This window comes from Pelodiscus sinensis, chromosome 2, assembly GCF_049634645.1.
Source record: "Pelodiscus sinensis isolate JC-2024 chromosome 2, ASM4963464v1, whole genome shotgun sequence".
NCBI classification, from domain to species: domain Eukaryota; kingdom Metazoa; phylum Chordata; order Testudines; family Trionychidae; genus Pelodiscus; species Pelodiscus sinensis.
Genome location: NC_134712.1, coordinates 102,017,546 through 102,031,457, shown reverse-complemented (window position 1 = coordinate 102,031,457; position 13,912 = coordinate 102,017,546). Strand labels below are relative to the sequence as shown.

Sequence of the window (13,912 nt, the reverse complement as noted above, 5' to 3'; positions counted from 1 at the left end):
TGCCCCTTGAGATCCGGTGCCTGTGGTCTGCTGGGGACGGTCCCCAGCAGACCACAGGCACCCTGACTGGAGCGGCAGCAGCGGCGGTTCCCCGCGCCTCTGAGGCTTTGCTCTGGCAAAGCCTCAGAGGCGCGGGACCCCCCCCGCGGCTGCGGCTTCAGTCAGGGTGCCTGTGGTCTGCTGGGGACCGTCCCCAGCAGACCACAAGCACCCAGACTGGAGCGGCAGCAGCGGCGGTTCCCCGCGCCTCTGAGGCTTTGCTCTGGCAAAGCCTCAGAGGCGCGGGACCCCCCACGGCTGCGGCTTCAGTCCGGGTGCCTGTGGTCTGCTGGGGACCGTCCCCAGCAGACCACAGGCACCCAGACTGAAGCCGCAGCCGTGGCGGGGTCCCTCGCCTCTGAGGCTTTGCCAGAGCAAAGCCTCAGAGGCGCGGCACCCCGCTGCCGCTGCGGCTCTGCTCCCCGTGTCCCTGGTCTGCTGGGGGGGGGGGCGCAGCTAGTGTGCTCCCCCCCCAGCAGACCAGGCTTTTGTTTTGGACTCTGGGGCAGAGCAGCTGGGGCGCTGCCGATTTGTCCTGCAGCGCCCCCGTGGGCACTACTGGACCAACCCGGCAGCACCCCAGCTGCTCTGCCCCAGGTCCTGATTCAGCCGCTGCTGGTCAGTTTCAGCAGCGGCTGAATCAGGACGTCTGGGGCAGAGCAGATGGGGTGCTGCTGGGTTGGTCCAGTAGCACCCCAGCTGCTCTGCCCCAGGCGTCCCCAAGTCAGCTTCTGCTGAAACTGACCAGCGCTGACTACAGGAAGCCCCAGGCAGAGTTGCTCTGCCCCGGGCTTCCTGGAATCAGCTGCTGATCAGTTTCAGCAGCAGCTGACTTGGGGACGCCTGGGGTTCTTAAGTTGATTCTGTATGTAAGTCAGAACTGGCGGTCAGTTTCAGCAGTGTCTGAATCTGGACGCCAGTTCCGACTTACATACAGATTCAACTTAAGAACAAACCTACAGTCCCTATCTTGTACGTAACCCGGGGACTGCCTGTATATACTTCTTCAGTGATAGAAAGCACCATTTCTTTCCCAGTCCCAATTATTCATGTGCCCCTCACCTCTGGATTTCTGCCACAATTCACACCACAATGTCAGAACCATCTAGTGAGGGCTGCTGCCCTCATTCCCTTTGACTGGCCCATAAGGTGACCAGATGTCCTGATTTTATAGGGACAGTTCCAATATTTAGAGTTTTGTCTTATGTAGGCTCCTATAAACCCCGTCCTAATTTTTCACAGTGGCTATCTGCTCATCCTACTTGCCCAGGAGCTGTCCCTGGCCCATGTCTTTGCAGAGCTCATCCCTTTCCCAATCCTTTCCCCTGTAGCTGGACACAGCTCCTGTCAGTTCCCACCCACACAGCACCAAAAGGTAGCTAATATATCCAGGCTGCTAATGGCCACCAACATAACCCAGCCGCCTCCTGTCCCCTGGCTGCAGTGCAGCCAGGCAGGTGTTAAAGAATGCATTGTGGCCTCAGGAATCTACAGGAGTGGTTGGGATGTGGCAGAAATGAGGAGGAAGTAGTGACACCAAACCCCACCCCAGTGAGATAGCTGTGAGGGTGTTCAGTGCAGCCTGGCTCCTTCCCTTCCCAGCCAGTCACAGTGAATGCCATCCTGGCCTAGAGGCAACTCCTGCCTTCTCCAGGCTTCCACACAAATAGTAGCAGCAGCCTGGTGTGGTAGGGCAATCTCCAGCACATGCTCCTAGCTGCAAAGCAGAGGGGCACAGAATCTCTGCTCATCCCAGATAGCCCGAGCTACCTGTCAAAGGTGAGGAAAGGATTGCACTGAAAAAGGCACAGCGAGCGACTGTGAGGCCAAGGGTACATGGCTTGTGTTTCCGCCCCGCTCCTCTCATATAATCTGTGCTGACAGGGTTCACATCTGAACCTTTGAATTGTACTCCCCACACATACTATCAATAGTTACACATCACTTCTGTTAAAAAGGCCCCAAAACATGGAACTCACTGTGAGAAGAAATCAGAACAACCACTAATCCTAAACCCAGCTACTATGGTTATAGAATGAGTCATGTACCTGCCTCAATTGAACAGAATATTTTAAACATTTGAAGAGCCAAGCAAGAAACAAAAGTGTTTGGAAGGCCTAATCTGCTGCAAGGCTATTCCAACTTTACCATACACACACTGCTCTTCCAGAGCTATTTCCCCAAATGTCTCTCCTAAATGCAGGCTGTTAGCATGCAGTTTAAAAAAAATAACATTATGCTGCAAGAATAGTGTCTCTCTTGGTGCTAGGGACGGTTTCATTCATTTTTGTAAAGTGCCAGGCAGAGACAGTAACGTGATAATTTTATGTTAAGCTTTAAAAAAAGAAACCTTCTCCTACCCAACAGTTCCCACAGCACAAAGCTGTGTTGAAATTTCCTCTCTCACATTTACTTAGATTTTAAACTCATTAGTTACAGCAGCCATCCTTCCATTCTGTGTTTGTACAGTGCCTAGCACAACAGGACCTTTGTCCATCTCCAAGGCGCTGCCACAATACAAATAATAATAATAATTAATAGTATTATAATAGCTTAAATGTGAATGTTTCATTATGTTTTCTAATTATTTCTTGTTTATTCATCACTCACTTGAGTTTCTTGAAGGCCTCTCTGCCACCAGCCACATAGTGCTCTCCGCTCTGGAGCTCCTCCAGCTGCTGGACACGATGCCCACCTCGCGGGGTGTAGATGCTGCGCACAGCTCCAAAAGGCGCCTTCACCCCACCTGTCACCTCTTTCAGGAAGACATCAAAGTTGGACACTTTCTTCTCATGGATGATTACCCGGTGCCCCGGGAAGAATGGGTCCCCGTTGCGATACACCAACACACTCTTCACCATCGGCTGTGACAACCAGGCCGGCTTTGTGCTAGGGCAACTCATGTTCACCTCCTCTTGCTGTGGCTGGACAGTCAGTGCTGCCTTCCAGGCAGCGTCTGCACCTATTTATTCAACAAGAATGTTCCTCTCTCACACACACTGTCAAATACCTGTGAGGCATTAACTGTGTACACACACGCACACGATACCTGCCCCAAGGACCACCTCCAATAAGCAAATCCCTCTCTAAAGCAACCAGGGAGGGATTAGAGCCTCCCTAAGGTTTCCAGTACAATTCTGTTCAGCCCTTAAAGCTCAACCTTTGCTAGGCAACCAAGTCTCGTTGCTCCCTGGAGCCTGGGGTGGCTAACACAGATTATACTAAACCATATCAAAAACACACACATACAGATCTAAAGGAGGAGGAAAAGTGACTGAGCATAGTAAGAAACCCATAGTTCTGCCAGGATCTTTACAGCTTAGCTTTGCACTTGCAGCTCTCTTCTTTCACAAGTGGTTTCACTCTGTTGCTCTGGAAACTTTATCCTGCTTCTTCCCTCCCCTTCCCACCTCAAAAGAGGGGGGGGGGGGAAGGAAGAAAGCCAGCCAACCGAGGCAGGCTGCCAGACTGCAACACACTACAGATTAAGTTTAAACACACCAACCATATCGAGCTGGACAAGTAATGAGAAATGCCGGGGCCCAGAGGGAGTTAGTCACAAGTATTTTATTTGGGAAAAAAATGGCAGGCAATTTGTGACTATTTCAGAATTATTCGCCTGACCCTTTGAAATGGGGAGGGTGGACATTTTTTAGAAAAATTGCAGATTGAGTAAGTTATTTGGTGCATTTAATTCGCCCATCTCTGTATCGACTTAATAACATGGAAACAGTCAGAACCTCCTAGGAGCGCAGGGGTCCCCCATTCCCCGCCCTCACACTCGGCGTGCGAGCAGGTCTCCCTGTCTCTCTCCACCTAGCACCCAGCTCTGAGCCACCTGGCGCATCGCGCTGCTACACGCTGGACCCTGCTGCTGAGTGTGTCTCATGCTCCTCTCTGGGGCTCCGGAGGATGGGATGAGAAGGGCGAGGCACAAGCCACGGCAGTTGATTCTTGCTGTTGCACAAGGAGCTTCTCCTGGGGGTGGGGGGGGTAAGAATGTTGATATTTGCCACGGTTTCCTTAGCAACCCAGGTAGCTCGAGAGCACCGATCCATTGCTGAAAAAAAGCACAGGTGCAGACCCCTTCCCACCTCCCAGGATTGGGGGGGAAGCCAGAATGAGTCTGAAGGGACAGAGGGAAGCTTGTGAGAGCCCGAAAGAGAGTGGGGGAAGATCAGAGAAGAGCTTGTATGCATTTGAAGCAGAGAAAGGGGTAAAGAGATGAACTCTAAGGGCTAACCTTCAGGGAGAAGTTTAAAACCACATCTCTTACACCACACTATGCAATGCCACAATTCCCAATGACCTCTCATGCTATGGCACACAGCAACAAGAAGCAGTTGTGGAGATGTAGGCAGATAATGCAGCCCTGTGGCAATGCAGCAGATCAAGTACTGTTTTTACGGTCTTCATTATTATTTTCTTGCTATTTAAATCACAAACTCTCTGATCATCATACTAGGTGCACAAGAGAGGAGTGCAGGATCCTTTTACCCTCCCCACATATCTGCACAAGGGCCAGGTGTACATGTCCATTTCTCTTTTTGACAGCCGTCCATTCTACAGAAATTAATTAGAATGAAAGTACTTCTGCCAGCATGAATAATAATTAAAATACCCAAGATACACTGCACAAGAAAAGACTCAGAGTGCATTTTCCTTATTAATGTGTGTTAAACTTATCTGGACAATTTAACTTCAAATATTCCAGTAAGATGTAACGCTTATTCTCAGGGTAGCCAACAAAATGGCTGGGCCCCTGGGCAATGTTGGGGGGGGGGCCCTATAGAATTGTTAGGCCCAGGGCAATTGCCTCCTTTGCCCCTACCCTAGGGGGGGGGGGGGGGGCGCTGCTTACTCTTGTGTCTCGGCTAAAATCCTGCCTCCAGAGAAGGAAATGGAAAAACTCCCTCTTGACCTTAACGGGGCCAGGATCGCTGACCTCCAGTCTCTAGAAGCAAAGATGTTGAGTGCATTAGAACGGTGCCTGGATACACCAACTAGGGAAGCAGCACTATTTTCTCACTGATGCTATTATTCTTTACCTTCTCTGATAAGAAAGGCCTTTCCTTATTCTTGAGTCTGTTCCAGTATTAAAATGCCTATTTTGTCTTGTGACATGTCCATTAGTTCTATCCCTTTGTTTCAATGTCTTCAAAATAAGAGACACTCAGTTACATAAAATACCGCTGGAAAGTCTCAATTCAAAAGAAGGACTTTGTCCTCAGTAGATCTTCACTGCTTTGGGTTCCTGGTCCAACACTAGGTGCCATAAATAATTAAAATAATTATAATTGGAGAATTCACTAGTTAGTGGTCAACCCTGCAACTTCTATATACACAAGCAATACTCCTAGGGAAAGATTGGCTCTTAGAGTTTGTACTTTGATTCAAAGATATGAAGTGCCATGTAATTGCTAGGCATGATTATTAGACTTTAAAAGGGTCAGAGGAAATTCCCTTTACCATGGAAACCTGGCTATCTCTTTTAAAAATCTATATAGTGGGTAAAGACTTTGCTGGACCAAGAGATCTGAAAAACAGCCCCTTCATTTTGAATCTGGTAACTCTTCATGGACTCCTTTTTTATAGAGATTAGTTTACTCAATCTCAAGAATGAAATAGACTTTTATTGGTCTCCTTTAAACCATATTCACTAAAAACTCCATTGACACAGCACCAAAGCAAGAACAAGCCACAACAAATTATGGGGAATGAGAAGTATTCCTGGGATATGAAAGACTAACAAGCATTTTTTTAACTGAAGCTAATCTGTGAGTTCTTAATTAGGGCAATATTTATTTGGTGCCAGTGTTAATCTTTTCATTTGTTGCTGGCATCTTATGGTTTCTTTTTATAGGACATGGACAGTCCATGTATAAAGCAACTGTCACACTGAAAACTATTCTGTATTTATAAAACATATATTTTCTGTGTTTTCCTTTCCTTGTCTTCAGTTATTAAGAACATTCACATGAAGGCTAGATCTTAGTATCTTTTTATGCTTACTCCTCACTTTAATTCAAAAACTTGACTGGGCTACAATCAAGATATCAGTATGGCTGTGATCAAGTTCTCTGAATACACAATTTAAAAAATCATAGTGTGCACTGTATTGTTGCCTAAATGAACAATATATATAATCACATACATATGCCTATATAAGTCTTTCTGGTTAAATTATACATATTGTGTGTGTGTGTGTGTGTGTGTGTGTGTGTGTGTGTGTGTGTGTGTGTGTGTGTGTGTGTGTGTGTGTGTGTGTGTGTGTGTGTGTGTGTGTGTGTGTGTGTGTGTGTGTGTGTGTGCACCTTCTTTGGTCTTTCTAGTGCCTGGATGGGCAAGGTCTGTTATAACACAAAGATAAAGTCCACGCCTACAATGATCAAGTAAGGCAGGAGTAAACTAATTCCTGCAAATTGAATTCATCTTGGGTAACTTGTGTTTCCTAAGTGTAGAATTTTGTAGCTACTCCTGCAGTAGCACACAGTTGCCCTAAATACCAGAAAAAAACCATTCCACTACGAGATGTCAGTTGGCTCCCATAAGAATTGAAATGGCTGTTGCTGATCTGGATACAGACCCGCCTTGGGATAATATCAGCCACTCAGAAACACAGAAGAAAGCATGAGACTTGCCCAATTTAGCTTATCCGTCTAAACCAGGATTGAATTGAAAACACTCATGAATAAACACGAATCATTGATGGTTTGTAAACAAGTTTCAAGATCAGGCCTGTTAATTTTGAATATTTTTGACAAACAATTCATATAATTTAACACAAAACAGTGATGTATATAACATATATATTAAGAGCCAAATTCAACTTACATTAAAGATAACAAAGACTCCCATAGACCTCCATGGATTTAACATCAGACATTAAAACAGCAGCAGTGTGGCACATTCATCCTAAATTATTTATGCCACTTCATAAATACATGACCCTTTTTCAAGAAATTTTCTCTCTTGTTTTTAATCAAAGGTGATTTCTGGTGTGCACAAAATTTGCTAAAATTCTTTATAGATGTCTTTGCATTATCCACTCAGAACAGAAAGTGTTTTATAAGAAGAATTTTTCGTGCTCTGATTACTCAAATTTAAAAAGAAAACAACATTTAAATATCACATGGACTTAATGAATGCAAATTATTTGATATATTTGGACACATTTTGATGACAAACAGCAACATTTTACCTTGAAAATAGTGTTTACTAGCAGTGCATGATTTTCTATTACATTTTTAACACTGTATGTGCTGCTCTACCCAGAGCACTGCACAATAAGACAGTCTATAAGTCAGCTAAAACTTTGACCTCCACTGGACCTTCTCCAAACTACGTCTAGTAGAAATTGTAAAACCTTACAGAAGATTAACAGAAAATGTATCACATTTCTTCTCATTTCTTTTATTGGTTTGTTTTTTTCATTGACTGTTGCAAGATTCAAAACTGCTCTGTTCTTTTATACCAGGCATTTAGGAAATGATGATTACATTGAACAAACTGATTTCACCACACATGATGATCCAAACACACAGGAATTTTTCTCTTGCTTTTTATCTTTTCCTTTTATGAAGGAAAAATCACCCCCTGCTGTGAATTGCAAGGAAGGAAGTTAACCATTACAAGAGAGTAATTTCAGGGTGAGCAATGTCAGACATACTAGTGTTATTGGTTAACAGTTGTATTCCTCCACTCTTGCAACTTCTGATGTAATTTATAAAGGGGACAACTGCACTGTAATCGTATTTCTGCTTTCTTATCCAATGCTCTCTAGGTAATCAGACAGTCCAGCCAGATATGAAAACTCATGTAAAGAAACATTTTAGGATTTTGTCTGTAAAAGGCGAAAAGGGTGATGACTTTAGTACTGTTGCAAAGTCAGGTAGTGAGGTATAATCTGTCAACCAGTTTGTCAGTTATTCACTGCCAGATTCACAGCCCCATCCCATTGACCTTAGGCCCAATTCTCACAGTCATGCGATATCCTTTAACAATGCACTGGCAAAATAAAGGAGGAGCAACAGTCCCAAGAATACCTCTGCCACAAAGCTGACATAAGGGATGTAGGAGTCTCATCTACTCCAGCCTCCTTACATCAGATAAAAGGGCCAGAGGTGCATAAAAGGGGCCCAAGGAGGAGAAAGATTGCCCAGTGCAAACTTTGCCAAAGCCAGCCAATAAGGCTGTACTCTGAGGACTCCTCACAAATCCTGGCATGCCAAGCATGATCACGGTAGTTGGGGGAGATGAGACATGGTATGGACATGTTGCAGAGATTCTGGGCACTGCTGCAGTCCATAGACCAGTAGTGCCCAAATTGCAGGGTACACCCCAGAGGGTTGGGCACAGCAGGGCCCAGACCAGCCTCCAGAGAGGGCAAAGAGGGAGCACTACCCACTAGGGTGGCTAGAGCTGCCAGGCTTTCAGTTTTCCCTGGCAACTGCGGTTGGGCCCAAAAAGTCTGGCCGAAGGTGCAGCAGGCAGCCAAGACTAAGGCAGGCTCCCTGTCTATGCCAGCTCTATGCAGCTCCCAGAAGTGGCTGACAGGTCCTTGTGGCCCCTAGGCAAAATGGGACTCCACACACTGCCCCTACCCCAAGTGTTAGCTCTGCAACTCCCCTTGGATGGGAACTGCAACCAATGGGAGCTGCGGTAGGTGCTGCTGGGACTCCAAGCCTCCCCACCCTGTACCCTCACCTCCTGTCCCAGCCTGGAGCCTTTTCCTGCACCCTATCTCTCTCATTCTGTCCTCACCCAGAGTCCACAACACCAGCTGGAGCCCTCCCTTCCCCCTGCACGCCAGCCCCTGCCACAGCCTGGTAAAAGGGAGGGAGGGTGTGGGTGAGTGACAGAGGGATGGCGCTGGGAGCCACGGTCCTGGAGAAGGGGCAGGGCATGGGCAGGGCCTCAGGGAAAGGGTGTTCTGTTTTGTGCAGTGAAAAAGTTGGCACCCTTAGGCACAGCCCAGGACTAGGCAGTACAAAGATGGGAAAAGCCACCTTATCTCTTTCCCCTGGACTAAGTTCTGTGCTAAGCCTCTTAGAATTGCAACACAGACTCTCAAGGGCTCTGCACAGATCCTGCTCCCAGATTCCCTATGTAAGAAACAGAAGGGAGAAAAGCTCACTGTGCTGTAGCTATTGTCTGATTCACATGAGCTCATGAAACAAAGGATGAAGCAAAAATAAATACCTCAGAGCTTTAACCTTCCTGCCAAGCTGCCCCTCGGGTGTCAAATCTCACATGTTCACTGGTTCTGGGACAGAATTCTGCAGTTCTTCAATTCTTAGACTGGATCCTGGGCTGTACAGCCCTTTGACTTAGCAATGATTACTCAGTAGACCTGACTGAGTTGAGGTCCTGTAAGTGGAAACAGTGGAAACCAAGTACAACCACAGAAATGCAGCTAGAGCTGTAAATTAAATGCAGTTAACTCAAGCGATTAACTCAAAACAAATTCACTCAATTTAAAAAATGAATCATGGTTATTCACAGTTTTAATCAAATAGAATACCAACTGAGGTTTATTATAAATAGTTTGGATGTGTTTCTACATTTTCAAATATATTGATTTCTTGACAATAAAGAACACAAAGTATACAATGCTCACTTTATATTATTTTTATTACAAATATTTGCAGCGTGAAAAACAAAAGAAACAGTATTTTCAATTCACCTCACACTCTAGTGCATTCTCTTTATCATGAAAGTACAAGATACAAATGTAGACTTTTTTTACATAACTGCACTCAAAAACAATGTAAAATTTTAGAGCCTCCAAGTCCACTCACTCCTACTTCTTGTTCAGTCAGTCACTCAGACAAACATGTTTGCTTAACTTTTACAGGAGATACTGCTGTCTGCTTCTTATTTAAATCACCTGAAAGTGAGAATAAGTGTTTGCTGGGCACTTTTTTAGCTGCAGATGTAAGATATTTACATGATAAATATGCTAAACATTCATCTGCCACTTCATGGTCTAACTTTCATTCTACATTGTAACAAATATATAAATGCAGGAAAAGATCCAAAAATATCTGAAATAAATGTAAATTGCTATTCTATTATTGTTGAACAGTTCAATTAAAACTGTGATTAACTGCAATCAATTTTTCAATTGTTCAAATGTCCTATTTTCAACACAACCAAAAGTCAACATATAATCTAATTTATCTTGCTTAAATCTTAGCATCCCATAGAAATTAAGAAAGCCCCTGCTACTTCAGACCCCCAGTTCAGGCCTGTCTGCATCTCTGTCTGCCCCTCTGATCAGCACCTAATCCACCTCCCCCAGCTTGTGTGCTGAAGGGCCTGTCTTATTATCCACCCCAAAGTTTTTTGCTCCAATTTCCTATCTAGATTCTGTCTCCCCATCCTATGATTACAAGCCACACTCCTGATCCCAGCACAGTTGCAGCTAAAACTGCAAAGAGAATGGCATCTGCACTGTCCTTTAAGTCAGTGGTTTTCAACCAGGGCTTAGGGGTACACAGATCTTCCGGGGGTACTCATCTAGATTGTTGTCTAGTATTACAACAGGCTACATAAAAAGCTCTAGTGAAGTCAGTACAGTACAAACTAAAATTTCCTACAATGACTTGTTTCTACTACTCCATTTACTATACATTGAAATGTAAGTACAATATTTATATTCCAATTAATTTATTTTGTAATCATATGGTAAAAATGAGAAAGGAAACTATGTTTCAGTAACAGTGCATGAGACACTTCTTTATTTTTGTCAACTTCATGAAAGGAGTACAGTAGTCTGGAAATAACCACTTCTTTAAATATCAGTGAGTGTATATCAGTGAGCTATCTGAAAGTATCATCCACTTCCTTGCATGCATGCAAGTAACCCTTGTTTGAAATAAGATCTGGCAATCATTTAGCAAACATAACAACAGCACTCAAAACAATAGTGAGAAGATGAGAACACAAAAGCATTACAAACATCCCCCTGTCCTCACACTAGTCATATGAGTATCACATACAAGATTCTCCCCTATTGCTGATGATCAACACCACAAATGTAGTGAGTTACTTACACATCCATATGTTTTCCTTCATCAGGCAAATTCTGCCCTCATTTACACCTGGTAATCCCAGTTCTGTAACCAAGGACAGAATCTATCTCCCAGGTGCATAATTAAGACAGGATTATCCGATCTGTGGCTTCTTGGATAGATAATATTGGGGGAGAAGGGGAGAAATGGCTGCACCATGGCATACTGTGCGTACAGGCTGGACCTCCCTTGTGCAGCACCCTCAGGACCTGACCTGTCCCAAATGAGGGAATTTGCAGGATATGGGGAGTTGCCCTGCCACTGGCCTCCCAGGACGCTCTCCCTCCCTACACTTGGCTCTGCTCTGGCCCCACTGCTACTGGACTCCAGCCTGTAGGTCTTGGACTCATTTCTCCCTTGCTCGACTGGCAACCCCCGCCAGGGACGGGATTCTCACTCCCAGGCACCGGGACTCTCTGATGTTGTCAGACCAGAGTATCCTGGATTTCAGAGGTTCAACCTGTACTTTGAAATGATTGCTGAATGTTGGGAATCATTAGGAAAGGGACAGAGTAGCTGTTCAAAACAATCAGGCCCTGGGAGTGGGGGAGCATGTTGAAGTCCTTGCACCCTGACCCACCTGCCAGAAGAAGCAGCGAGGAGTCCTGTGGCACCTTATAGACTAACTGAAGTGTAGGAGCATAAGCTTTCATGGGCAAAGACCCACTTCGTCAGATGCATGGTCTTTGCCCACGAAAGCTTATGCTCCTACACTTCTGTTACTCTATTAGGTGCCATAGGACTCCTCGCCGCTTTTGCAGATTCAGACTAACACGGCTACCCCACTGATACTTTACCAGAAGATGTTATGAAGACTAAAACTATAAAAGGCTTCAAAAGAGACAAAAAAGACCCTATCACGGTGCCCCACCTCTTTACGCCTCTGCTCTGCCCCCACTCCAGCACATCTCCTAAGGCTCCACCCCTGTACCACCTCTTCCCACTTCTGCTTCATTCCCATCCCTACCCCATTCCACCCTTTCTCTCAAGTCTCCTCCCCCAAAGGATATGGCCTGGCAGACTAGTGGGGGGCCTGGCACTGGCAGCTGGGGTTGGGCCTGCCCCCACACTCGCCAGCAGCAGTGGGAAGTGAAACAACTACCTCCACTCCCTTGACTCATGGCCTCATTGCTCCACTCCACCACAAGTGAGTACAGGGGTGGTCGCACCTGTCCGTCAGGAGACGTGGCTGGGAGAGCAGAGTGGGCTACAGCTGAGTTGCTCTGCTTCCCACCACTGCTGGTGAGTACAACGGCAGGCCTGACCCCTACTACCCCCAACTGGGCCACACTAGGTCCCATGAGCTCCCCCCCCCCCCCCCCCACAAAGTGTAGGGCCTTGGGCTGTTGCAGCAAACCGTCCTATGGCTGGGATAGCTCTGAAAAGAGAAATGGACCTATCTTTCATGACCATATCTATCAACAGCAATTAGCCAGGATGGGCTGGTATGGTATCCTAGCCTCTGTTTGCCAGAAGCTGGGAATGGGTGTCACTGCTCTGTTCATCCCCTCTGAACACCTGGCATTGGTCACTGTCAGAAGATAGGATACTGGGCTAGATGGACCTTTGGTCTGACCCAGAATGGCTGTTCTTATGAGTGGTCAGAGTCTAAACTTTACATTACTGTTATTTAACTATGATGTGTGTGACGTTACAGTAGAATTCTGTATAGAATAAATCAGACTGCAAAAGCCAACCTTGATGCAAAGGGTTTAAATACATTAATACAAGACAAACAAATGAAGTCAGTGCACTAGTATTCACTTACATTAACTCTGAGCTTGTGCTTAATAATGAAAATGGTCAAGAAAATGTATGGAGAGGGTTTGTGTCAAGTTTCCAACCAAAGAAAATTTAATTTCAGTGCACTCTATTTTGTTAAATGGGATGTCCACAGTCCTTTCTTAAACTCACATTGCTTTGTGTAAAGTATCTAAAAACCAGTCTAAGGGATATCTGTCAGTATTCACAGCTGTAATTCTGCAGTAATTGGACTGTCTTCATTGACAGTTTGAAGTACACATTATGGGGTACTTTGACTCACACACACTAATTGGAAGAAATAAAACACTGATGGGGCTGTAAATTTTAAAAAACTACACCATAGCAATTTCACTCAGTTATGCAATTCCCAGATCAAAAACTTCATTAAAATACAATTAATGTTGTAAATATGTAACAACTAAATTTTTTCCTAAAAATCCTCATTGAAATGTTGCAATTTAAGCTATATCTGTTGCTGATACCACTTGTCAGCAACATGGGGTTTTTTTGTGCAGTCAAGACTCCTGAGAGATCGTTGAGGTGTACAGGAAAAACTTTATAAACTTTTAGGCAAAAGTCCCAGATAGACGGCTTAGATAGGAAAGGTAAAAACCTCTTTTATCCAGTTATAAGGAGTAACAGCAATAAAAGTGAGGCCAATTTGATCAAGGCTTCTGAGGTAGTGTCAATAGTTTTTGATTATTTCACCTAACAGAAATAAGTCTTAGTTAAATATATTTTTTATTTTCTACAGCATTGATATATATCTCCCTCCCCCACTTCTTCTCTTCTCCCCTTGCAGGGCATCAATTCTGTGCTCATCCACTAGGTCCTCATTCTGCAAGCCACAAGCAGTCATAGTTATTATACTATAGGGGAGCTTTGAGGCAAACCCTTTCCTTATTTGACAGGATCTGGTGCATTCCATTTTAAAAATTCCTATACAATAGACCTATCAAAAGTGTGGCAACTGCATTAGATGCGCAACACCTGAGAGGTTTGCATACAATTCTGAATACTAAAAATGCAGCTGT

The 13,912-nt window shown here is 45.0% G+C and overlaps 1 protein-coding gene across 5 annotated transcripts in view; it reads right to left on the bottom strand.

Annotated features, from left to right (window-relative positions):
* DCDC2 (doublecortin domain containing 2) overlaps nt 1-9,382 on the bottom strand; it is a 109,987-nt gene extending 100,605 nt beyond the window's left edge. For 2 of the 5 annotated variants that reach the window (XM_075921151.1, XM_075921155.1), the window contains exon 1: nt 2,650-3,399. In XM_075921151.1, coding sequence (XP_075777266.1) covers nt 2,650-2,942 — 293 coding nt within the window. In that variant the 5' untranslated portion in view covers nt 2,943-3,399. Of the gene's footprint in view, nt 1-2,649; nt 3,400-3,877; nt 4,015-9,240 lie in introns of those variants that run through there. The other 3 variants (XM_075921152.1, XM_075921153.1, XM_075921154.1) reach the window with 3 other exon arrangements.
* Nucleotides 9,383-13,912: the final 4,530 nt, after the last annotated feature.